We start from the raw sequence: 27,114 nt of genomic DNA on the forward strand, positions 1-27,114 counted from the left end.
CTGTCTCCTGAAGTATGTCACTCACCCCCAGGACCTTCTGCTTGCAGCTGGTGCAGGTAGGGACAAGATACTATACTGTCTCCTGAAGTATGTCACTCACCCCCAGGACCTTCTGCTTGCAGCTGGTGCAGGTAGGGCCAAGATACTATACTGTCTCCTGAAGTATGTCACTCACCCCCAGGACCTTCTGCTTGCAGCTGGTGCAGGTAGGGCCAAGATACTATACTCTCTCCTGAAGTATGTCACTCACCCCCAGGACCTTCTGCTTGCAGCTGGTGCAGGTAGGGCCAAGATACTATACTGTCTCCTGAAGTATGTCACTCACCCCCAGGACCTTCTGCTTGCAGCTGGTGCAGGTAGGGCCAAGATACTATACTGTCTCCTGAAGTATGTCACTCACCCCCAGGACCTTCTGCTGGCAGCTGGTGCAGGTAGGGCCAAGATACTATACTGTCTCCTGAAGTATGTCACTCACCCCCAGGACCTTCTGCTTGCAGCTGGTGCAGGTAGGGCCAAGATACTATACTGTCTCCTGAAGTATGTCACTCACCCCCAGGACCTTCTGCTTGCAGCTGGTGCAGGTAGGGGCAAAGAACTCTTCATAGCAGTGAGCACAGTACACTGTTCCCCTCTCCTCCACGAAGCCCGACTCCACCAGAGACGTGTGGCAGTGGGAACAGTTAAACTCCTCAGGGTGCCACGACATGCCCATGGCGACCAGGAACGGACCTCTGTGGATAACAGGAAGTGGGCAGAGGTCAGGGTAAAATTAACTTTAAATTCAATATGTCAGACACATATGAGAGGGACTAAACTAACCAGAAGTGAACCCACAGGATTACGCTGCGTCCAAATGTCCCCTACTGACAGTTGTTATGTACCTGATGACCTTGTCACAGTGGCCACACATGGGTGTGCGTGTTCCTGCTGCGATGTGTTCGGCCCGCTGCACCAGGGAGTCCTGGTCCTTGGGGTGTGCCTGGGGAGCAGGGCGGTCAGGACCTTTGGGTACCGGTGCAGTGTTGGTGACCCGGCCAAAAGAGGGCGCCGCTCCCCCCTTAGGGAAACCTAAAGCAACGGAAAATACAGCATGGGTCAGTTGTTTCATTCACACCATATAAACAAATCACATCCATCGGAGCTATAGAAAACCATTCACAAACTTAAGCGCCATGTGATCAGAACACTCACTTCCGGCGCCGACAGAGATGGCCGCCTCGCTTCGCGTTCCTAGGAAACTATGCAGTTTTTCGTTTTTTTATGTGTTATTTCTTACATTAGTACCTCAGGTCATCTTAGGTTTCATTACATACAGCCGAGAAGAACTACTGTATATAAGATCAGCGTCAACTCACCATCAGTACGACCAAGAATATGTTTTTCGCGACGCGGATCCTGTGTTCTGCCTTACAAACAGGACAACGGAATGGATCGCATGCAGCGACCCCAAAAACGACTCCGAAAAAGAGGGAAACGTAGCGGTCTTCTGGTTAGACTACGGAGACGGGCACATCGTGCCCCACTTCCTAGCATTCTTCTTGCCAATGTCCGGTCTCTTGACAACAAGGTTGATGAAATCCGAGCAAGGGTAGCATTCCAGAGGGACATCAGAGACTGTAACGTTCTGTGCTTCACGGAAACATGGCTCACTGGAGAGACGCTATCCGATGCGGTGCAGCCAACGGGTTTCTCCACGCATCGCGCCGACAGAAACAAACACCTTTCTGGTAAGAAGAGGGGTGGGGGTGTATGCCTTATGGCTAACGAGGCATGGTGCGATGAAAGAAACATACAGGAACTCATATCCTTCTGTTCACCTGATTTAGAATTCCTCACAATCAAATATAGACCGCATTACCTACCAAGAGAATTCTCTTCGATTATAATCACAGCCGTATATATCCCCCCCCAAGCAGACACATCGATGGCTCTGAACGAACTTTACTTAACTCTTTGCAAACTGGAAACCATTTATCCGGAGGCTGCATTCATCGTTGTTGGGGATTTTAACAAGGCTAATCTGAAAACAAGACTCCCTAAATTTTATCAGCATATCGATTGCGCAACCAGGGGCGGAAAAACCTTGGATCACTGTTACTCTAACTTCCGCGACGCATATAAGGCCCTGCCCCGCCCCCTTTCGGAAAAGCTGACCACAACTCCATTTTGCTGATACCTGCCTACAGACAAAAGCTAAAAAAAGAAGCTCCCACGCTGAGGTCTGTCCAACGCTGGTCCGACCAAGCTGACTCCACACTCCAAGACTGCTTCCATCACGTGGACTGGGACATGTTTCGTATTCCGTCAAATAACAACATTGACGAATACGCTGATTCGGTGTGCGAGTTCATTAGAATGTGCGTTGAAGATGTCGTTCCCATAGCAACGATTAAAACATTCCCTAACCAGAAACCTTGGATTGATGGCAGCATTCGTGTGAAACTGAAAGCACAGAGACAAAGTAGAATCCCAATTCAATGGCTCAGACACAAGAGGCATGTGGCAGGGTCTACAGTCAATCACGGACTACAGGAAGAAATCCAGCCCAGTCACGGACCAGGATGTCTTGATCCCAGTCAGACTAAATAACTTTTTTGCACGCTTTGAGGACAATACAGTGCCACTGACACTGCCTGCAACGGAAAAATGCGGTCTCTCCTTCACTGCAGCCGAGGTGAGTAAAACATTTAAACGTGTTAACCCTCGCAAGGCTGCAGGCCCAGACGGCATCCCCAGCCGCGCCCTCAGAGCATGCGCAGACCAGCTGGCTGGTGTGTTTACGGACATATTCAATCAATCCCTATACCAGTCTGCTGTTCCCACATGCTTCAAGAGGGCCACCATCGTTCCTGTTCCCAAGAAAGCTAAGGTAACTGAGCCAAACGACTACCGCCCCGTAGCACTCACTTCCGTCATCATGAAGTGCTTTGAGAGACTAGTCAAGGACCATATCACCTCCACCCTACCTGACTCCCTAGACCCACTCCAATTTGCTTACCGCTCAAATAGGTCCACAGACGATGCAATCTCAACCACACTGCACACTGCCCTAACCCATCTGGACAAGAGGAATACCTATGTGAGAATGCTGTTCATCGACTACAGCTCGGCATTCAACACCATAGTACCCTCCAAGCTCGTCATCAAGCTCGAGACCCTGGGTCTCGACCCCGCCCTGTGCAACTGGGTACTGGACTTCCTAACGGGCCGCCCCCAGGTGGTGAGGGTAGGTAACAACATCTCCTCCCCGCTGATCCTCAACACTGGGGCCCCACAAGGGTGCGTTCTGAGCCCTCTCCTGTACTCCCTGTTCACCCACGACTGCGTGGCCACGCACGCCTCCAACTCAATCATCAAGTTTGCGGACGACACAACAGTGGTAGGCTTGATTACCAACAACGACGAGATGGCCTACAGGGAGGAGGTGAGGGCCCTCGGAGTGTGGTGTCAGGAAAATAACCTCACACTCAACATCAACAAAACTAAGGAGATGATTGTGGACTTCAGGAAACAGCAGAGGGAACACCCCCCTATCCACATCGATGGAACAGTAGTGGAGAGAGTAGCAAGTTTTAAGTTCCTTGGCATACACATCACAGACAAACTGAATTGGTCCACTCACACAGACAGCATCGTGAAGAAGGCGCAGCAGCGCCTCTTCAACCTCAGGAGGCTGAAGAAATTCGGCTTGTCACCAAAAGCACTCACAAACTTCTACAGAGGCACAATCGAGAGCATCCTGGCGGGCTGTATCACCGCCTGGTACGGCAACTGCTCCGCCCTCAACCGTAAGGCTCTCCAGAGGGTAGTGAGGTCTGCACAACGCATCATCGGGGGCAAACTACCTGCCCTCCAGGACACCTACACCACCCGATGTTACAGGAAGGCCATAAAGATCATCAAGGACATCTACCACCCGAGCCACTGCCTGTTCACCCCGCTATCATCCAGAAGGCGAGGTCAGTACAGGTGCATCATAGCTGGGACAGAGAGACTGAAAAACAGCTTCTATCTCAAGGCCATCAGACTGTTAAACAGCCACCACTAACATTGAGTGGCTGCTGCCTACACACTGACACTGACTCAACTCCAGCCACTTTAATAATGGGAATTGATGGGAAATGTTGTAAATATATCACTAGCCACTTTAAACAATGCTACCTTATATAATGTTACTTACCCTACATTATTCATCTCATATGCATACCTATATACTGTACTCTATATCATCGACTGCATCCTTATGTAATACATGTATCACTAGCCACTTTAACTATGCCACTTTGTTTACATACTCATCTCACATGTATATACTGTACTCGATACCATCTACTGTATCTTGCCTATGCTGCTCTGTACCATCACTCACTCATATATCCTTATGTACATATTCTTTATCCCCTTACACTGTGTATAAGACAGTAGATTAGGAATTGTTAGTTAGATTACTTGTTGGTTATTACTGCATTGTCGGAACTAGAAGCACAAGCATTTCGCTACACTCGCATTAACATCTGCTAACCATGTGTATGTGACAAATAAAATTTGATTTGATTTGATTTTGACAAAGATCCTCACCATTCAATGAGATTTGTGGCTGTATTTCCACAGCTGTGTGCATTGCTAGCTAACCCTAAAGAAATGTTAGCTCAGGTGTGGGTGGGCAGGTGTGATCAGGTATGCATGAGTATGCTGCATGCTGACAGAATGTATCACATCTAGCTGTGACCTCTCGGTCTTATGCATGGGCCAGCTGTGTCGGCAGATCCACTCCACCCCACCCAAACAAAGGATACGTTTTCTTCAACCACGGAGGAAAAATATATATTCCCAGAGCCAAAGGAGACACCTGGTAAAATAATCCCCACCCCTCTCCTCTCTGAACAGAACGTGGAGAGGAAACACAATCCTCCCCTGCTTACCTCTCTCCTCGCTGGCTACAGAGACATCCAAGGGGGGTCAAATATGTCTGTGCTCAGAGGGGGGTGAGAAGGGGGTGAGGGGTGGAGGTGGACAGAGACTATTGAAAAACAGGACCAGAATCAAAGAGTGGCAGACTGAGGGGTCAGGAAGCAAGTGCCCCCTCGATTTCCTCGTGACGGAGTGCAAACAAACTGAATAAACATGACTGGGGACTGGCAGAGAAGTGACGAAGAGGAGCGGAGAGGAGATCCATGTGAAAGACAGCGAGAGAGAGCGAGAGAAAGAGGAAGGAGGGAGAACAGCATAAACTGTACGTGAGACTATCACTGTGTGTTGGCACTATGCTCTAAGTAACTACTGAAGAGGCTTTGGGCAGGCTGCACGGTCGGGAACACTGGAGATCTGTATCTCCGTTCCACTTGAACCACAGCAGGGCTGCCAAACCCCGGGTCCAGGCCCATCAAACCACGACTTCAACCACGTCTGGTTAAGTGGGTCTTTTAAACGTCCTGTTGAGACGACGTCTGAAGGCAGCAGTGGCTAGCCCAGTTCAAGGGCTTAGGGAACATGTTCTTGGATGGCACAGTGACAGGGGGTTATGGCGAGAGGGGAGAGGGACGTAGGCTGGATATAGAGGAGTCATGGCCACACATCTCTGTCTGATAAACATCTGGGATATGTATCCGCTCTGGAATCTATGCTGGCTGGATTTTACACAGATGGCTCTGACACAACACCCCCCCCCTCCCTATCTCGCACACGCACACAAACAACAACACAAATCATGTCCTGCCTGCTGCTATGAAAATCACCAATAATGTGTTAGCACTAGCAGGGAGAATGGTAGAGTCATGCATCATACATCTGGCCTGGTTGCACACGGTCGGTATGAGGTATATGTTTGTGAACACGAGGTCAAGTAAGCGTTAATCTGATACATACTGTATCTAACAGAGAGGTGCCTGTGGTCTCGTATACACCCCCTTTCAACAGCTCTCACTTAAGAGGTCCCCGCGGGGAGGCAGTAGGTAAGCAAGCACAGCACCTCTCTAGCTTCACACAGTTCTGTTTAGGCCGTGTATATCAATATACACACACACATATATAGCATACTGCAGTCTTAGTCATCTTAGTAATGACTCCCCAACTCAAGGCCCTTCTGCAAATATTTACTCCAAGGCAGCTACAGTTCTCACATACACTGAATCTCCTGTTTAAAAGAGCAGAACATCTAATATATAATTCTCAATTTCACAATCTATTTAACTCCGGAATCTTGGAAAAAAAGAGGCAATAATTTGAGCTTATTAGCTGATTACCTCACTTTTTTATAGAGCTCGTAATGTTCAAGAGCTGTTTGTTCCAGAGGCATTACGATGAAGAGCCGTGTGTAACAGAGGCATTATGTTGCTCTAATCAAAGCACTGATTAATAGTCAGGTTTTACAGTAACAGCAGGCGTCTGCCCCCTGTAGGTCAAGATGAACTACTACAGATGATGTCACCTTGAGATATTGACACTACGGTTGCCTGTCTGAGTCAATGCAAAGCGCCAAGGGGTTAATGAAGACTCTTCATGCTATACAAGCGTTTATCAGCATTCTTCTCCTAAAAAAATGTTTGTGTAAAGGGTAGAGCTCTCATAACTTCCATAAATAAAATGCATGATTTGCATTTCTGTTCATAAATCAAATCAAAAGTATTTATATAGCCGTTCGTACATCAGCTGATATCTCAAAGTGCTGTACAGAAACCTAGCCTAAAACCCCAAACAGCAAGCAATTCAGGTGTTGAAGCACGTTGGCTCGGAAAAACTCCCTAGAAAGGCCAAAACCTAGGAAGAAACCTAGAGAGGAACCAGGCTATGAGGGGTGGCCAGTCCTCTTCTGGCTGTGCCGGGTGGAGATTATAACAGAACAAGGCTGCATAACCCTAAGCTTGTAGTATAGATCTAGTCTTTTCTTAACAGCAGGACACACTCAATAACAGAAGCATGAACAAGATGTGAGTGAAACTAACCACAGAATGGTCTGGAACGACAGCGAGAGGAAGACAGTAGGGGTTAGTGTCAGAGTGTGTAAGATTACCTGCTGAACCTCCAGCCGGCCAGGAGGGTTTGACCTGGGCAGAGGGGGTCTTGAAGGTGGGTGGGGGGACACCGTTCCTGGGGGCTCCTGGGACTTTGGTCATGGTCTTCACTGATGTGACGTGAGCACTGGGCAGGGCATCCTCAACAACTTCTCTGGAGAACAGAAAGGTCATTGTTTCACTGAAACATACAGGCACCCACAAACACAACCGCATGCACACACGCACACACACACACACACACACACACAGACAAAACACACCATCATAGAGAAATGTTTTCACTTTATAGTATTTGGCTCATAATAAACCCAGTAGCGTTGAAGTTCTTAACGTCTGGTGTTGTTTCCTCATGACTATCCACATCGCCAGGCTGTGCAAACTGATGCCTGTCCGTCTCTCCCTCAGGCCCCGTTTGTTATGGCAACCTCGGCCATGGTTACAGTACAGTAGGCGTTCCATCCACCTCTCAGCTGTTAGAACGTGATTCCATCACAACACGCCTCCCTAAAAACTATAGACTTCACCATCTTCTGCTATAGCTGAACTCACGCCCACATCGTGCACTCTCTCCACACCTAACCCCAACAGAAAGCCTGTGGTTCTCCTCCTGTTCAAGAACATGTTTAAGGTTCAATTATGGGCAGACCACACGGAAAAATAGCTAAATAGTTGTTGCAAATACAAGTGCATCGGAAGGGCTGTTTTGAAGACCTAAAACCAGGCTAATTATGAATAGGCACGATTGAGTCATATCCAGCAGAGGCACTAACCAGGCACAATCAATTAGCAGGAAGTTCAGTGACACACTCAACCAATCAGGCCAATTATGGGGAGAGTTGATTGGATTAAAAGCTGTGTCTGATGAAAACCATGGCCAGATTGATCCAATAAGGATAGATGATACAGCCCAGTGTCCAGATGGCACAGCAATAAGTAAACAGGAAAACAATTAGTGTTGGCACCGTCTCGCTCTTTCTCCCTCTCCTCCTCTCTTTCTCTCCATCCTCTCTATGAAATGTTGTATGCAGTGGAGCTGCTCATAACAGTGGCCTGCTGCCTATTTCGCTGTTCTTTCTGTCTCTGCAATGTTGTCATCGATGACATTGACATATTGATGGTTCTATAAATAATGCTGGTCTTAAGTGCTTGAGCCATGATGGTTAGGTCTGTGCTAGTGCTGGTGTTCAGCATATCAAGGAATCATCCCAGCTGTTTACAAAAGAAAGCTGGTTAAAGTCCCAGGTGAGAAGCGCTTGCCCTTAGGAAAAGAACGGAGTCTGACTTTCTTCAGGTCATATGCAGTTCTATACTACACTGTATTTAAAATGTGCCTTGACAACACTGCCATCTTCTGGTGAAACATACAAAGTGCTACTAGCTCAAGCAGAGAACTAACTGTACTGTATTTAATCTTTATTTAACTAAGCAAGTCAGTTAAGAACAAATTCTTATTTGCCCCGGTTAAACCCAGATGACGCTGGGATAACTGTGTGTGTCCCAATCACAGCTGGATGTGATACAGCCTGGATTCGAACCAGGGACTCTAGTGACCCCTCTTGCACTGAGATACAGTGCCTTAGACCGCTGCGCCACTCGGGAGCCCAATGTATGTGTGCAGCTAAGCTATTAAGGAGCTTACCTGTATATCCTTTGTATAAACTACTCGTGAGCCATTGGATATGTACGCCTCATTAGTCTATGAGCTGTGTAGATAAAGAGTGTTAAGATACTGTACTTCCCAGGAGAGTCGGAAGAAGAAGAGGGAAGTGGACAGGAAATAAAGGATATAACTTTATTTAGATGCAAGCAGCAACAATCTTCATGCATATCTATGGTTAGTGAAGAAAATGAAACAAAATGTAGATAAAACACAAAGGTAGTCATGTAGAAGGAAAGGTAGAGAATTAAGTTGGAGACAGTGATGTCAGAGAAGGAGAAACTTAAATGAAATCGACAAACTCAGTCAAACCTATACGACGTCGATAAATCAAACTCAAAGTATATTACAGACATACGGTACACAAAGAGGATCCAGGTAAAAGACAAAATAATGGAAACACGAGTGAATGAGGGACACAAAGTATATTGAAAGCAGGTTCTTCCACACAGGTGTGGTTCCTGAGTTAATTAAGAAATTAACATCCCATCATGCTTCGGGTCATAAATAGAAATGCTGGGTAGGCCACTATTTTGGCTACCATGGCTATGCTCCCATAGGATGACAATGCCCCCATCCACAGGGCGTGAGTGGGTACTGAATGGTTTGATGAGCGGTAGGGCTGGGCGGTGGTACTGTATTTTACTATATACTGATATTGATGCACGGACAGGTTTGGGGTTTTACTTTACATTCTATAACATTATTTGAATCTTTGGTTTGTTTAAATGTGATGTGCTGTGTGTAACAGCCATTTCTATAGTTCACACTGCTACTGGAGTCATCCCTCTCAGCTCTCGCTTCATGCCGCTTTCCACAGACTTCGCCTCATTCTATTTCCATTATTCCAACAGTTCACCTAAGTGTTTTGATCTAAATCACAAGTCAAATTGCAATTGCAAACATTTGGCAAAAACTAATCTGTGATAATTACACTGCCAGCGTGACTCATCACTCCAGAGAACGCGTTTCCACTGCTCAGGAGTCCAATGACGGCGAGGTTTACACCGTGCCAGCCGACGCTTGGCATTGCACATGGTGATCTAAGGCTTGTGTGCGGCTGCTCGGCCAGGGAAACCCATTTCATGATGCTCCCAACAAACAGTTCTTGTGCCGACGTTACTTCCAGAGGCAGTTTGGAACTCGGTAGTGGGTGTGTCAACCGACGACAAACGATTTAGACGCGCTACGTGCTTCAGCACTCGGTGGTCCTGTTCTGTGAGCTTGTGTGGCCTACCACTTCGCGGCTGAGCCATTATTGCTCCTAGATGTTTCCACTTCACAATAACAGCACTTCCAGTTGACCAGGGCAGTTCATGCAGGGCAGAAATGTTACAAACTAACTTGTTGGAAAGGTGGCATGCTATGACGGTGCCACGTTGAAAGTCACCAAGCTCTTCAGTAAGGCCATTCTACTGCCAATGTTTGTCTATGGAGATTCCATGGCTGTTGGGTCGATTTTATGCAACGGGTGTGACTGAAATAGCCAAATCCACAAATTCGAAGGGGTGTCCACATACTTTTGCATATATAGTGTAAGTAGTACAATAAGGCAAGGTAACTTAAGGGAGTCTCTCACACACCTAAATAATGCACTAACTAATACCTGTAACTATACAAGTGTACGTGATAACGGTAGGTATAATGTGAAATATAATGGACTCTACTGCACACACAGGGAGACAACTACAGGCATATTGAAATAAATAGAACACAGGCAGGGTAGAGGTCACAAATAGTACGCAATTATCTTAGTGAGAAACAGTCTACTGCACGTTGAGTGTGCGTGCTGAAACACCGTGGTGCCAGTCTCTCAGCTTGTTGTACAGTTGTCCCACAACCTCCGGGTCCGGTTTGTTCACCCTAACACACCCAACGGCACAGGGCAGGAGGGGAGAGGGAGGTAGGGAAGGAGGGAGGGAGAAAGGAAAGGACACAGGAGAGCAGACGGGAAGAAAGAAATTGTAAGAAAAAAGTAACAAGAAATGTTTGGGAAAATACTGGGAAATACAGGTCAATTAAATAAAGCAGTAAGATTAGCAAAGAGGCTTGATATCTCTTGATAGGAGCTCTGTGTTTGAGAGCGTGCTGTGTGTTAACCACATGTCTCTGAGAAGGCATGAGTGAGTGTCTCCTCCTGGCAGTCCCTTATTACCCATAGTCCCTCTTCGTTACCCACAATCCCACCGTGACATTCTAATTGTCCGGTGCTTAGGTTGGGACAGCAGCAGTGTGTGTTTACTGCAGCTTTCAGAGAGCTCTGAGGGTTTGGCCGACCCAGCCGGAGATGTTTTTACTAGGGTTTCCTCCACAGTGGGCTTCCTCTGATGTGGCTTCCTGTAATGAAGCTTGAAACTAAGCGTCTCGTTGGATCAGGAAGCTATGGGCTAAACACGGAATCCCAATAATGAGAAGTACCTGTGACGTGCAGGATGAGACGTCACCCCAACAACAACAGCGTCACACTCACACGCCAGGAAAACACAACCAGATCACATGGGAGCAGACTGACCAATCAACTACTCACTTCTTTCCAGTGCTGTTCTCCTGGGCTTGGTCTGTCAACAGAGGAGGAAAGAAACGCATGAACATCAATGCAGAGATTGTGACATGTGCGTGTAGACGTGTGTCTTGTAATAGAAAATAACTGATGGGTGACCAGCCAAAAAGAGAGGGGTGATACTGCTTTTAAATTGCAAAATAAAAATAAAAAGTTGGCCAAGGGTGCACCTCAAATATCTCTACTCCACGTGAGGGCTGGATTACTGGGCTCAATATCAGATGGCAGAGACCATCCTGGGGGGAGCTACATCCCTCTCTCCTACAAACCACTCTCCAGCACCATTTGCATAATATCAACAGCTGTAAACATATTCAGCGCTGCATTGCCGGGGCGGCAGGGTAGCCTAGTGGTTAGAGCGTTGGACTAGTAACCAGAAGGTTGCAATTTCAAACCCCCAAGCTGACAAGGTACAAATCTGTTGTTCTGCCCCTGAACAGGCAGTTAACCCACTGCTGCTGTTCCTAGGCCGTCATTGAAAATAAGAATTTGTTCTTAACTGACTTGCCTAGTTAAATAAAAGGTAAAATAAATAAAAATTGGTAACCTCAGCCTCTGTCTGGAGTAGAGAGGGACATCTAATCCACTGTTCCTTGTCAGCTTATATTAGCAGAGCATGTCCAACACACGCATAAGGCTGGGGTGGTGACAGGAGAGATGGTTGCTGAGGCTCAGAGACAGACCTGTGCCACAGGGACTAGCATGCAGCACTTAATTATTATTATTTTTTTTTTTTAAACCTTCAACCAGGAAAGGCTCATTTTTCAAGAGCGCCCTGGCCAAGATAGGCAGCACCAAGTCATTACAACAACAAAAAAACACACAGACAGACATGAAAAACTACAAGTAATTTAGTAAAAAAACCTTTGAATTCACAAGAGTATAAAACAGCAAATTACAAACATTGACCGGTCAGGGAATCAGCCTCAAGCCTCAGGACTGTTGTAATCTATACTACAGCCTACTTATGTATCCAGGCCAACTAGTCACAATGATCTAGCTATAACACATATCTATTTTCTAATACCACTGTGCCAAGGTATTGGTGGTGCTGCATGTGTTCTGGCCTGGGTATGAGGGTGTCAGGGTATCCAACATGAAGTAACTGGGGTGTCATTATGCATCAGGGTATTGGGGGAAGGGGGAGGGTGCCAGGGGGTACCCACCGTTCTCTGTGCCAGTGATCTGAGCCAGGATTCTGAAGGACCTGGACTGGGATGTGCCGGTGCGAGGATGCCAGTCCTCCGTGTCCTCGATCATACGCTTCTTACTGGCCTCGCTGAGTGGTGAGGCATGGTTCAACTCTGGTTCAACTCTGTTCCTGAGGCCACACACACACACACACACACACACAGAATAAGTATCCTCATCCTTATTCATTTCCAATTACTATTAGCATTCACCATTCATAAAAATCACTTTTAATAATGACTTTATTCATCAAGTAATTACTCCGATTAATTCATTCAATTCATTCATTCATTCATCTTTTTCATACAGTAGGATAACACAAGTGCAGAACAAAGCTCTCACACACAGGTACAGACAAAACACACTCACTCCCAGTGTATACTACAGGTAGACTCAGACAAGACAAACACACACACATTCACTCCGTGAAGTGGCCACTGCTAGACTTCCCATTTACCGTACCTCCTAGTGGCAGTCTTTGGGGGGACTCTGCACACGGAAATTGAGAGGGAAGTAAGAAAAGGAAAATAGGATAATAGAAGGAGAAGAATCAGAAACTAGAAAAGACTGGGAGGAAAAACTGAATATTGTACTTCCAAGGTGCTAAAACTATTTGGTTCTAAAGTATGAGCATTGCTGCAGTACTACGGGCTATACTTAAGGATGCTCTGAGGTGCACTGGCAGCTACACTAGAAATAGCAGAGCAGCAGTCAGCTACAATGACACAGATAGCTATCAATTCCGACTTACTGTAATGATCACCTCCAAAAGCCATTATGAAGGTGACGTGACATGATTCAGCCCACATACACGGCGTTAACTCAGAGACACTCATATTATAGCATGACATCATGCTTTTAGTACTTGCAGGAATATGCTTTATGGATTATTGATCAGCTGAAGAAACAGTGATCTAGTTTGGATTTTGGGGAATTGACAGAAAAGTATTAAATGTAACTGTATAATATAGTTAGAAGCAAGGGTGAAATTACAATCTCTCACCACAAGGGGGAACCACTGGGCCTCACATTACAGTGAGCTCAGGACCTGAACAGATGCATTCTTTGTATTTCTGTCCTGAATTAAATCATGTTTAGACACCCATCTCAAGGTGTCTGTATTACATTAGCTACAAATGCATTTATGCACTTGAGGAAAGTCAAGTGTGAATATATCAGAGTGTTCTGCGTGTGAGCTCTCCAGCTCGTGTTCTAGTCTATTGCGTGTGTCAGTGAGTGTATTCTAAGTGAATGGAGGTCAGGGGTCAGATTGTGACGGTACTATTCCTAGAACCACAGTGAAATAGCTGGCTGGTAATTAATAAGTGGCCTTGGGTAAACAGAGTGACACGGTGGCAGACGGACAGACGGAGGGGGACAGATGCAGGGACAGGGTTCAGTAGCCCCGCTGAGTGGTGACAGGTCAGCCTACAGGGCACTGAGTTGCTGTCTGGGGATGGGCCTGGTGGGGATGCAGCATACAAATGGTACCCTATTCCCTTTAAAGTGCCTATAGAGCCGATGGGGCTCTGGTCAAAAGCAGTGCTCTATAAACCAAACAGCATTTCAATGCACATGGGTGTAAATTACACTACTTTTCCAAGTGAACCCGGCCAGGATGCCATGGCACATAGAGCATGAATGAACAGAATGAACTGGATCACAAGGCTTATTACAGCTTATGGCTGTGGGTTATTTACAGGGTGGCTTCGCAGGTTGTTTTGTGCTCTGAGATGAGGGTGTAATACAGTAAGTACTGTATGAGTGAGGTTTGAGGGTTATGGCAGAAAGGAGCCAGCATGCCTACTGTACTATTCAGGTGCGGCAGTAAAGCACTGATAATAGCATCATCCCACAGTTACAGAGCTAGCAGACAGTGTGTCACTGCTACTGTTAGAACACTAACTTGGTCTCTTCCTCCTCGTCCTCCTGAGGAATGAACAAATGAAGAAGAAGAGGATGAAGCAAAGTAAAGGAGCAGGAAAAGAGAAAGAGCATTGATCCAACTGGGTCCTAAAAACACACGGCCCATTCTGAGACGAGGTGCAAGCAGACACCCAGAGAAACACACACAGGATCCAGCTGAACACGCATGCTGCTACTATACCTGGAACCTGTAGACAGAAAACATCATCTGCACACGCATAGAAAAAAAGGAACCCAATAGGGTTATTCGGCTGTCCCCATAGGGGAACCCTTTTGAAGATCCATTTTTGGTTCCATGTAGAACCCTTTCCACAGAGGGTTCTAACTGGAACCAAAAAGGGTTCTACCTGCAACCAAAAAGGGTTCTCATATGGGGACAGCCAAAGAAACCTTTTGGAACCCTTTGTATCTAACGGTAAGGTAAAAAGCATGCACAGCAGTACTGTTAATGGCCAATTTATTAAGATTTGTATGTAAGGGATAATCAATGAGGGGCTATACGTTCTCCGGAAAATAATGACGTGGAAGGGGTTCCACGACGCGCTACCTTCCACAGAGAATATTTTCTTCTTTTTTATATTCCACGCATTATTTTCCAGAGAACATATAGAGCCGAGTTGATTACCCCCATTTATACCATGACTAGAATTTAACACATTTACCACTAGAAATGTGTAACCAAACAGACTTTCTAGTTCAGCTAACCAAACCATCAGTCCTAGCTTGCTATCATGAAAATTGAATTCAACAATGCCAATAATGTTTTCAATTCGACTTTTGCTTTCAATAGCAGATCAAACACAGAACATGTAGCCATTGAATTCTATCGTGCAAATATACTGTGCGTTATAGGGAAATAATGCATGCTCTAGAATGCCCTTCAAGCCAATCAGAAGCAGACAGAGTAGTCCAGGGGATTTAGACAGGAGGGAGGTGGAATAATAACTCCAGAGACCATAAGTAGAGTATGCAGTAAAGACTGAGATGACAACCAAAGTGCCTACAGGTATGTGGCATGAAGTCTCTACTATATTCAGCTGTGAAACATAACTAATTACATTTGCATCAGTGGACTACATTGGTAGACTAGTCAAAAACACGTGTTTTTACTATTGAGGTTTTATAAATACATCTGGCCTGAGAACAATCCCAGTAGAGCTTCTACAGGGCCAACGCTTCCAGAATAACAGGCTTGTAGAAACAAGCGTCTGAGTCGACAGACAACAACATGTCAGGCAGACTCCGAGGCGGAATACTGGGTGTTTGGCAAGGCTATTCACTTTGCTATCAATTAGAGTGAGGCGGGCTGGGTGGTAGCAGGATTGAGTTTAACATGTCGTCGTTCTGCTGCTGCCTTCGTCTTCTGTTTCCAGTTCCCTTTAACATGACACAAGATGTGCTGCTGCACTCGGAGCTCGCCAGCTTGCAGTCCTAAACGACGTAAATAAGTTAGCTCTGGTTTGTTCAGCCATTCCTATGGGGAAACTGAATGGAGAAACAATGGGGTTTTGGGATAAACACAAAAAATAAGTTCTGATGCGTTTTGTTCTATGAGATAATAGCATGACCTTCATGAATTATGAAGCCTTTTTTTAAATGACATAAAGGCTTCAAAAAGTGACCTTAGCTGATGAAGAGGGTCTCATAGAACAGAACGTGTCAGATCTCCTAAACCTGTGTTCACCACAGACCTTATTTCCAGTGTTTATCCGAAAACCCGACAGGAACTCCCATTATTTCTCCATAGGCTTTGTCCAACGAACCCTGGCGGAGTTTGCGCCTACAAAAAGACGCCATTACTATTTCTCTCGATTGTGGCTGTTTAAAGAGCTAGGTAGATATAGGCATGTTGCTCTACAAACAAGAGTGTTTGTAGAGTGGCAGGTAGCCTAGTGGTTCAGAGCATTGTGCCAGTAACCCAAAGGTCGCTGGTTTGAATCCCAGATCCAATTAGACGAAAAAGCTGTCGATGTGCACTTGAGCAAGGCACTTAACCCCTCAATTGCTCCTATGAGTCGCTCCGGATAAGAGCATCTGCTAAATGAGAACAATATAGACTAAATAAATGTAGACTATGTTGGAGAAACGGATGGAAGATTTAGTACAAAGTATGTCCTCTCTCAGGTAGTCTGTTATTGCATGGTTGGTTAACTGAAAATGGACACCAGCTACTCGTGGCCTCAAACAACATCATCTAGACAGGTAGTGGAGTGAACCACAATTATCTGTTGACCTGGCAACAAGACACATGATTTATGGGAAGTGAGAGTGAAACATGTTCCATTACAGCCATCATGCTGCTGCACTACACCAGTCTAAGTGGTCACATCTAGAATAGCCATGTTGGTATTTTGAGCTACAAAAATACAATGTGGTGCAGGGTAAAGACTTCAAGTGAACTTACTGTACAAACCACCTACCTACCCACAGCTGAGCCTCTTGAAAGGTCATAGGAAGCAGAAGCAAGAGTTGTTAAAAAGAAAGAAAGTAACAGGAGAAAAGAAGAGAAAGGAGAGGAGAAAGGAGAGGAGACGAGGTGAGGGGTGGGTTTTGAGGTTAGTGCTACTCACCCGTTGAACTGGTCTTTGATCTGGTCAACTACCACACCCTGGGCTTCCAACATGCCCCGCCTCTGTCCTATGGCCACCTCACAGGCGTTGGCGTTGGAGTACAGGTTGATGGGCGTGTTATAGCAAGAGGACTGCGGAGCACCAGGATTGGAGGAGGGGGCTGTCACTCTGGCCGGGGAGGAAGAGGAGGACGAGGAGGGGGTGGTGAAAGGGGAACGGCCAGAGCTGGGTCTGGTGGGTTGGGCTGCGATGGGTGGGGCTGGAGAGCGGGAGTGGCTGCCTAGTGGGAAGGGAGGCTGGGGCTGCTGGGAGGAGGGGGCAGCGGGGGTGAAAGCAGACGATGCAGAAGGGATTGAGGCCACTTTTGGGGCAGACAGGGAGGAAGTGACCACACCCACACTGCTGCCCCCGCCAAAGGGGCGGGCCGTCTTATTGTAGGCAGCACTGGGCTGAGGGGAGGGGCTGGTGAATGTGGATGGCGGGGCTGGGTAGGTGATTGGCACAGGCTTAATGATCTCCAGCGGTTCGTTCTAAAAGGGGTGGGGGGGGAGGGGGTGGGGGGAACACATGCACAACACTCACACACTGCACATCACACAGCAAACTCATGCAGGAGCCATGCTCCCCAGAACATTGGTATGCGCCTCAGTGCTATCCATGAGGGTGGCACCTTCACAAGCTTTGCATAATGCCCATAACAGCCAACCAAAATGTGGTGTAACGTCGTCTCAGAAGGGTACAGTGAAGCGCAAACACATTGATGAACTCCTGAGCACATAGGACTTAACAAATGATCCTGGTAAGTGTCAATACGCCCACTAAAAAGTAATACGTGATTAAGATCCTTTCATCTTAACTAATGAATTTGACTTGAAGTGATGATTCACTGGAGTGTTCTTACCTTCGGTGCATCCGCCTTGGGAACACTGGAAGCTCTGTGAAGACAGAAAACATCATGAGAAAGAAGAACAGATGTGCAGTTATCTGTACACTCTTAGAAGAAAAGGAACCTAATAGGGTTCTTCGGCTGTCCCAATAGGAGAACCATTTGAATATCCTTTTTTGGTTCCAGGTAGAACCCTTTCCACGGAGGGTTGTACCTGGAACCAAGAAAGGTTCTCCTATGGGGACAGCCAAAGAAACCTTACGGTAAGGTAAAAAGCATGCACAGCAGTACTGTTAATGGTCAATTTATTAAGATTTGTATGTAAGGGATAATCAATGAGGGGCTATACGTTCTCCGGAAAATAATGACGTGGAAGGGGTTCCACGACGCGCTACCTTCCACAGAGGCGCATTATTTTCCAGAGAACGTATAGAGCCCCGAGTTGATTACCTCTTTTATACCATGACTAGAATTTAACACATTTACCTCTAGAAATTTGTTAATTTGCCAGAAGAAATGTGTTCAACATCCACTGCAGTAGCCAGTAAGTTTACTAGATAGCTACAGTAGTTACCGTGGTAACCAAACAAACAGACGTGCTAGTTTAGCTAACCAAAACCATCAGTCCTAGCTTTCTCTTATTGAAAATCGAATTCAACAATGCCAATAATGTTTTCAATTTGACTTTTGTTTTGAATTACACCGTGCAAATATAATATACTTCATGCCCATCAGAAGCGAGTATTCAACAATGCCATGGTATGAATCTATTTATAAACCCCGTGTCTTATTGCTTCAGTAAAAACACGAGTTATTGTATAATGAACCACCAGAGTCTCCCTGACAACCATATGTCACAACAACTCTAGGTCCACGAAGGTAAGACTGGGACCGATAAATCAATACACCGGTTGTCAGACTTCGAGGGATAAATGGATGGAGAGCGAGCGAGCGAGCGGGAGACAGAGAGGGGTGAGGCAGGGAGAACGGGAGAGAAAACAGGTGGTGATGAGTAAAGGAAAAGTCAAGGGGGAGAAAACCACGCCAGAGAAAAACCTGTAAATAGAGCCAATATAAAGATTACACACAAACTATCAAAGACTGCTGCTGGCTCCCTTACAGGCCTGTCTCTATTTGGCCCCTAGCTCAATGCCACAGAGTCAGCCAGCCATAGAGCAGCATAGAGGTAGAGACATGTGGGAAAACATATTATGCTCTATTACTCTGGTATGTTTCCCTAACGTCGGCTAGATTTTACCGTGGATCCTAATTTCACTCAATCATCCACTCATGCTCGCTTGGATTTCAAAGTGGGGTCAGCGAGCTCTGGAATATCAATATGACTGCACCTCCTGAGATATAATTGACTGAGATTCGTTTTTCAAATGAGGCCAGATAAGAGCCTCTTTACATCAGCCCCACAATGCATGTGTTAGCTAGATACCGAGCACTACAAGTCCACTTAATATGAGACAGCCAGGTCTGTGACCTGCTGTGTGGATGGTGTGTGTGTGTGTGTGTGTGTGTGATATATATCTATATGACGCAGTAATATTACTGCTTCAGAGCTTCGAACTGTACATTCCACTGTGTTAAAGAACACAGTGTTTTAGGGGAAGGAGTAGTCTGTATACTATCCTCTGGGCCACAAAGTAATGTTTTGAACATATGGCCAAATCCTCAGCTGTTCAGTCATAAAAATAGACAATGGACGCAGTCGTTGGAGCTTGACGTATTGAAAAAAAAAAACATGCCAGTATTTTCAGAGTACTCTGTCTGTATCCTGTCAGTACGCCTCACAGAGAGCCACCCCACCACACTAAAGCTTCTGCCTTGTCCTGCACTTGGGATCAAAAAAACTAACAAACTGCCCAACAAAGCTATCCTCCATTTGGTGGCCACCACAGACAGAGCAGCAGCCCAAAGCACAACAAGCACTAAGTATATCCTCCCCTCAGTGTGCGAGTCTCTACCTCTGTGTACAGGGCTACACGCCGGAACGGTGTAGAAGACCTCAGATTTATACTCATGATCAAACCAGCTGCAGGACCTTTATCGCCTCAGAAAGAGGAGGGTGGTCCTGTTGTCCACACTGCTGCAAACAAACACACTATTCAGAGGAAGTGGTTACCAGGATGTGAACCATCAGCTCTCTATCCACAAGGATAGTATATTCTGTATATTCCTTCCCTATTCTTTCACTCTCTGAGGAGCAGAGACAGTCGCAAACGCCAAAGAACGTAGCCTATTGAAGGAAACGACTAAATGCACACCAAGTGCACACAGCACCATTCCAAGAAAACACACTCTCCCACTCTCCCTCCAGCTCTTCTTGCCCTTCATCCATGGGGTGAGCTATTCATGACCGCCGTCTGCTGGACACAGTCTAGATTCCGTCTGGTTCGTGTTCTCTCATTAATTAATGCAATTCTGAATAAAGTTCCTGCCCCAGCCTATCATCTGGCTTCATAAACAACGGTGTCCTGAGCCTCAGAATAGTCTGTTCCAGAACATGGGGCATGTTCTCTGTTCTCTGGCATTCTGTCTGTCACATTGTGCCATTTTAGGAAGAGTTGAGGACAGTCTCACAGTTCCTTTTTCTAACACAGCCGAAGCTGACCGACTAATGGCTCTCTCACTGGGTGGTTATCGAGGTCCACCCTGCCACACGTTGATGGAATTCATATTTTGAAAAGTACTGTACCCACACTTGCGGGTGCATCTTTTCCAATGCATTCTCCAGTGTACTTGTACTATTGTATACACTTCAGGAACGCAGCGCACTCGCAAAGGCCCAGGCAACCAGTCCAGTAAAGGGTGGGGATTGGGCCAAATCCAAACAACCTGTGCCATTACAAACAAGATAGACTCCATAACACCGTGCGTCTGCCATCATTGGGTCTGGGGGAGGCCCCATCCTCCGTTCTCTGTTCCCAGAGCTGACTGAACAAACACAGGCCAGGGTGGTCCTGTGAACATCTGCTCAGCCCTCTCCCCTCTGTCCTCTCTCTCTCTCTAGCCAGATCGCGTGCTGTGCTGTTCAGACTGATGGACAGTGTGCGTGTGTCATTTGACAGCTGTGTGCGGGAGAAAAGGGAGAAAACAGAGTAGCAGGGCAATGTAGTCTGGTCTGGGGGTAGGCCTGAGGGACACTGACTGGTTCAAACTGAACCATCCAGCTGTTGTCCTGGACATCAATTGATTCATCATGCACATACAGATGTAGGATCTTAATTTGAGCCCGTTTGCTACAGCAGGAAAATAATCCTGCCGGGTTCAGGAAATGTGACCTCGAAACCTCATATACACTACACGGTTTAAATGTCCTGCATTGTTCTTCATTCAACAGGGTTATCAACTGAAGATCCTACATCTCTAACCTATAAGTAATCTCAGTATATATGAGCCAGCTACACGGATTGATGATATGTAATCCAATTAAGTCAGATGACAGATGATACGGATCAAGAAGTCACGCATTTCTGATTGATGGGGATCCTTCCCAGAAAATACAAAAGTCTGTATACCAAATCAAATCCTCGAGGGCTATCCTTTGAATGTCGTGTCACGTAGGCCTCAAAAGTCAATAGCTCACTGAGAAAAACAACCATTGAATCTTAAACAAATTCCTGTTAAATTCAAGGTGTATGATCCAATTTTGTCTGCGGATATTGCACATAACCACAATATAAATTCTGTCCTGTATATTGTCCATAGGGATGACTTCCCCCTGCTGAGAGGAGCATGGTTGTAATCAGACAGAGGAGGCCTTTAGTTGTCGACTTCCTGCTCACATAGAGAGCCTGTTCCACTCACTTGAACACAGTTCCGTCTGTCAAGGTCACATTAGCATGGTTATAATGGTGGGATTTAAATAACGTTGTCCTTTACATTCTACTGAAGCTAATGTAGTTTAGTATGGTGCTCTATTCTTTGCAGGCTAAGTATGAGAGAGATGGGGAGAGGGAGGCATGTGAATAAATAGGCTGGTAGGAAACTGAAACACAAAAACACACTATTGCAGAATAAGGAGTCTGGGAGAACGGGCCTGAGGGCAAAGTAGAGACATATTTCCCCCTCCTGTCTGTCTGAGCCAAGAGCAACAGTCTGGCACATAGCAGTCTCTCCATCACTCAGTCAGATGCCAACGCAAAGCCCAGCTCGCTCAGCACCAGGACACAACATGACACACACACACTACTGTGTGTACTGCAGCTAGATATCCAGGCGAGAATTACACGATGACATTTTAAGGACTACTCACTCATGAACTGCCTCACATCTACACTGTATAAAAACTCATTATCAGAGATGTTCTTGAGATTGTTCGACACCACTGCCAAATTAACTATTATCTGGGTGAACAATTATTCCATTGATAGAGCAAGTCCTTAACCCTTACATAGCAGTAGAGATCGGCAGTAGTCCACCCCAATCATCCATGTCTTTGCCATTACTCTGTGGGAAAATAACATTTGTATGTAAACTACTTTTTAACTGTTATTTCATTGTTATCCAAATAGTTCCCGTGTCACTTTCAGTGTGAGATGTGGATGTTAAGCAGTCAACATAGGGCTTAGCATGTCACTTTAAAAACTGGTTGGGGAATGAAAACAAAGGGAGATGGATGGCTGTGGAAAAGTTGTTTCTCTGCTCTGCTAAGTCCATCTATGGCTGGCCAGCTAGTGGGGCCTAGGGGCCGAGCCGGGCCCCTGGTGTAACTCACGCGGCTGTCAGGGGCACAAAGCTTTCAATGCTCGATGTTCCTTGCTTTCCTGCTTCTCCCGATCACAGTGACGGGAATGGCAAAGACATGGCCAGGGAAACAGGAATTCTGACACACAGCCTCATTAATCAGAAGTGGGAGAGGAGACAGGGAGTACTGAAGGCATGGATGACATGAGAAAGTGAGAGAGAGAGAAAGTGAGTGTGACAGAGGTGAGCGAGAGTTGTTGAAAGATGTACTCTAGGGTCAGCAAGGAGTGAGAGAGAGCTCTAATCGTATGGAAAGACAGGAGAGGTGAAGATGGAAGGGGTTCGTTTTTAGTGTGAAAGCTCGTTCACATTCGCAACGGGACAGCCTGTCGCTATTGTCAGTCTCACTCGTATGATGTGTGTGATGACTAACCCCCCAGCGCTCCAAAGCAGAGTGTTCGTGCTGTGTCGGGGTGGGGTACGTTAACAGCCAAATACTGACACCATAAGCATGAGAAGATCCCAAGTCCCAGCACACCCTCCTGCTTCCACCATCTGCACACACAAACACTTAGAAACCTGCACAAAAACACACACAAGCAGATGTTTCATAATGTCTCTCCCAGACAATCCCGCGTCAACCTGTTCCCCCTGAATGACAGCAGGCCAAGGAGTGGTAAACTGAGGACAGGATAATTCATACCAAAGGCACACACACACACACAGAGACAGACAGACTAGAATAATTTATCCCATACTAAAAACATAATCTGGAACAATTTCCCCATTCTGGATCAGTACATGTAATTGAATGTAAAATGCATTTAATCCGCTGGAAGTGAGAGTATTCCCATCCATTGCACAGAACTTGTTCCGCTCAAAAGCTACCTTGGGTCCCACAGCAGCGCAACCAGTCCATTTACTGAATACTAGAACACCTGATACTGTGCAATAGAATGATATCTACCCATAATAAAGATGACATGTCCAGCCCTAAAGCAGGTTACTTATCAGGGGAATAAAGATAAATGGCAAAGAAACAGATGGTTTCATAATAATTGAATATGATTGCATGATATGACATGCTCCATATACATTATGAGGTTAATTATGGTGTGTAGAAGTTCCCTCATGCTCAAACGCACTCAGTTGGAAACAGTATGAAACATTATTTAATCCAAAACATTTAAAAAAATGCAGGTCAACATGACTTTTAAGATAAAGAGGAAAATGCTGGCCATGTAAGAGAAACGGGAGAAAAAATAAATAAAAACACTTCTAGAAATAGCCAGCTAATAGGTACAAAGACTAAACGCTTCTCAATTCAAGTTAGTCCCATTTCAGAGTGGAACCTTGGCCAGAGTAGTTCAAACTCCTTGATGCACCCATCCCGTTAGCGGGATCATTTGTGTCAACCACCGCTGAATACTAAAAATATTTACTTTTTCATGAAATCACGTGTGCAATATAGCAAAATACAGTTTAGCTTGTTGTTAATCCACCTGGCGTGTCAGATTTCAATAAAGCTTTTTGGCGAAAGCATACCAAGTGTTTATGTAAGGACATATCTCTCAGTAGACAAAATATTACAAACAGCTAGCAGCCAAGTAGATTGGTCATGAAAGTCAGAAAAGCAATAGATTAAATTGCTTACCTTTGATGATCTTCAGATGTTTGCACTCACGAGACTCCCAGTTACACAATAAATGTTCATTTTGTTCCATAAAGATTATTTTTATATCCAAAATAACTCCATTTGGTTGGCGCGTTGTGTTCAGAAATCCACAGGCTCGAGCAGTCACGACATCGCAGACGAAAATTCCAAATAGTATCCGTAATGTTCGTAGAAACATTTCAAACATTTTTTTTTAATCAATCCTCAGGTTGGTTTTACAATATATAATCGATAGTATAATCATCCGGGTATGTAGCTTCTTCAATAGGAGAGAGAGAAAATGGCTGCTCCAAGCTGTTGCGCATACAAAACGCTGCTGGCACCCAGCCATACAATGACACGATGTGATCTTTCTCGCTCATTTTTCAAAATAAAAGCCTGAAACTATGTCTAAAGACGGTTCACACCATGGGGAAGCCATAGGAAAATAAATCTGGTTGATATCCCTTTAAATGGAGCGAAGGCAGGCTCTGGAACATGGAGCTTTCAAAATAGAAGCCTCTTCCGGGTTGGATTTTCCTCAGGTTTTCGCCTGCAATATCAGTTCTGTTATACTCACAGACAATATTTTGACAGTTTTGGAAACTTTAGTGTTTTCTATCCTAATCTGACAATTATATACATATTCAAAATTCTGGGCCTGAGAAATAGGCAGCTTAATTTGGGTACGTTTTTCATCCAAACATCAAAATACTGCCCCCTACACTCAAGAGGTTTTAACACCCCCAACAGACTGGCCCCTCTCACCCTCTCCACTCAACATCTGGCCACAGCTAGGCATAAAAGCACGAGCTCTGTATGACATTATAATGTCCTTTTCCTCATCCCCTATGCCCCGTCACACAGAAGTTTGTCTACCAAGGAAACACTGGCCATCTGTGATTGTGTCTGGTGCTAGGCTTCCTCTCCTGCTAACAGAGCAGCTAGCGTATGGTTGACTGGCTGCTAAGTAAATAGCAGGCCTGACTATACTGTACCCTGTCGGTCTGTCTGTCTGTGAACAAGCTGTACCAGCAGGGGGGGAAAAATGAGATAAGCACAGCAGGTGGTGGTACCCGACCCTTGGGGTCAACATTGATTTACACACAACTGATAGGCTGATTGGTCAGACAAACATTCTGGACATTAAGATGTAAAAGAGAGGCCCTATCCAACTTCTTAGATGAGAGGACAGGACACTAAGGCTAAGGACACTAGAAGTCAATTGACAGAGACAAAAATATTTGGTCTCCATTGCTGCTCTATTGATGTCTCAAAAACGGTATTTCTATTTTGTCTCCTTTAAAAAAAAAACATGTCACTGACATCTGAGCTCAAGGAAAGCAAAGACGGATAGAAAAAAATGTGTGTGAACCAAAAAGAGGAAAAAGACACTGTGCTTTGATATGTTGCAACTCTGTTTTTACGTTGGTAAATGTCAATTCCACTTCGTCTCCAGTGGGCATGCCTGTTTCTCTGGTCTGTGTTGTGAGCTACAGTAAGCTGATGAGAGAGTGCAAGGCCAGCCTGTACTGACCGTCCTGGGCACTGTTAGAACTCAGCCCAAGAGATTCAAGTTTACAAATTGTGAAATGATTCTCTTTAACTCGCACCTTCTCAAACTGGGGAAGCCGTCTTGCATACCTTTAGAGAACATTAGAGGATCTGTTGGGTTTCTGACATCCCGTTTTGTTTTTGTCTTTTGAGGTTTCGGACCCAGATGCGGCAGCCACATTCTCAGAAGGAGCGGTGTTTGACAAATAAACAGCAGTTTCCTCATGCTCTTTCCCCACACCCTCCTGGCAAAACTCACTGTGTTAACCTGGGAAGACATTTCCATAAAAGCAAAGAGGAACAGACATGTTGTAAAGTGACTGGTTGTCATTACAATCATAGCACACATTAGGCTCAATTGGCCAGTTTGTGCTTACGAAGATGCTTTTCAGTTGCTAATGGCCCAAGCGTGGATGGAAAAACAGCTTTTCTGTTCTGAGGAATTTCTGAGAGAGAAGTATACCACAACTTAAAATTGGGTGGTTTCCAAACGTAACCAGTCAATCTAAAAAAGGGAAAATCATGCATAATCCTACTGTAGCGTACCTACAATTACCCTCAGTCATACTACGGCCACAGTAGGTCTGTGCATGTTCTCCATCACTTTGCTGGCAAGTGGAAATACTATTTTTTCCAACCCTCGAGACACGGACATGAACTGCTAGCGTGGGCCAAGACATTTAATCTTTCTTGGATACCCAGTCCCTATCACCTCGTAAAGTCTGCTAATCAAAACCGCATTGTAGCCTAGCATCCCTAGTTAGCGTGTGCTGCTTTGTGGCTCAGGGGGTGTTACTGTTGGGGAGACTGGTAAGCAGCAGCAGTGTCATAGGGAGGCGGTGAGTGATGGATATAATAATCCTGGCAGAGAAGAACTGATGAATCATAAAGTTGTGGATTCTCCAGCATAGGATGAAAAGAGGTCTTTACTACCCTCTTAGAAAAATATTAAAATAAAATGGTGCTATCTGGAACCTGAAAAGGGTTCTTTCAGCTGTCCCAATAGGAGAACCCTTTGAAGAACCATTTTTGGTTCCAGGTAGAAACCTTTACCAAAATAAAGGGACATCTGCCTGGAACCAAAATAAAGGGACATCTGCCTGGAACCAAAATAAAGGGACATCTGCCTGGAACCAAAATAAAAGGGACATCTGCCTGGAACCAAAATAAAGGGACATCTGCCTGGAACCAAAATAAGGGGACATCTGCCTGGAACCAAAAAAGGGGACATCTGCCTGGAACCAAAAATGACTATCTTATGGGGACAGCTGAAGAACCCTTTTGGAACAATTACTTTTAAAGAGTGTAGTATAATCCATAGGCACTACAGAGGAACTCTCCCTCTTAGCTTTAGTCAGCTGTAGGCTCCCCCTTGAGCAGAGCCATGATGAGTTCAACATCTAATTTC

General features: G+C 45.5%; 1 protein-coding gene across 1 annotated transcript in view; it reads right to left on the reverse strand.

Annotated features, from left to right (window-relative positions):
- Positions 1-27,114, reverse strand: part of pdlim5b (PDZ and LIM domain 5b) — a 71,669-nt gene that overhangs the window by 1,816 nt on the left and 42,739 nt on the right. The window contains exons 4-10 of the mRNA XM_064942416.1: positions 17,819-17,852; positions 16,918-17,447; positions 12,397-12,551; positions 11,198-11,228; positions 7,010-7,164; positions 882-1,068; positions 551-731 (exon numbers count right to left, since the gene is read on the reverse strand). Of these exons, the coding sequence (XP_064798488.1) occupies positions 551-731; positions 882-1,068; positions 7,010-7,164; positions 11,198-11,228; positions 12,397-12,551; positions 16,918-17,447; positions 17,819-17,852 (1,273 nt within the window). The remainder of the gene's footprint in view (positions 1-550; positions 732-881; positions 1,069-7,009; positions 7,165-11,197; positions 11,229-12,396; positions 12,552-16,917; positions 17,448-17,818; positions 17,853-27,114) is intronic.

This window comes from Oncorhynchus masou, chromosome 28, assembly GCF_036934945.1.
Source record: "Oncorhynchus masou masou isolate Uvic2021 chromosome 28, UVic_Omas_1.1, whole genome shotgun sequence".
Lineage (NCBI taxonomy): Eukaryota > Metazoa > Chordata > Actinopteri > Salmoniformes > Salmonidae > Oncorhynchus > Oncorhynchus masou.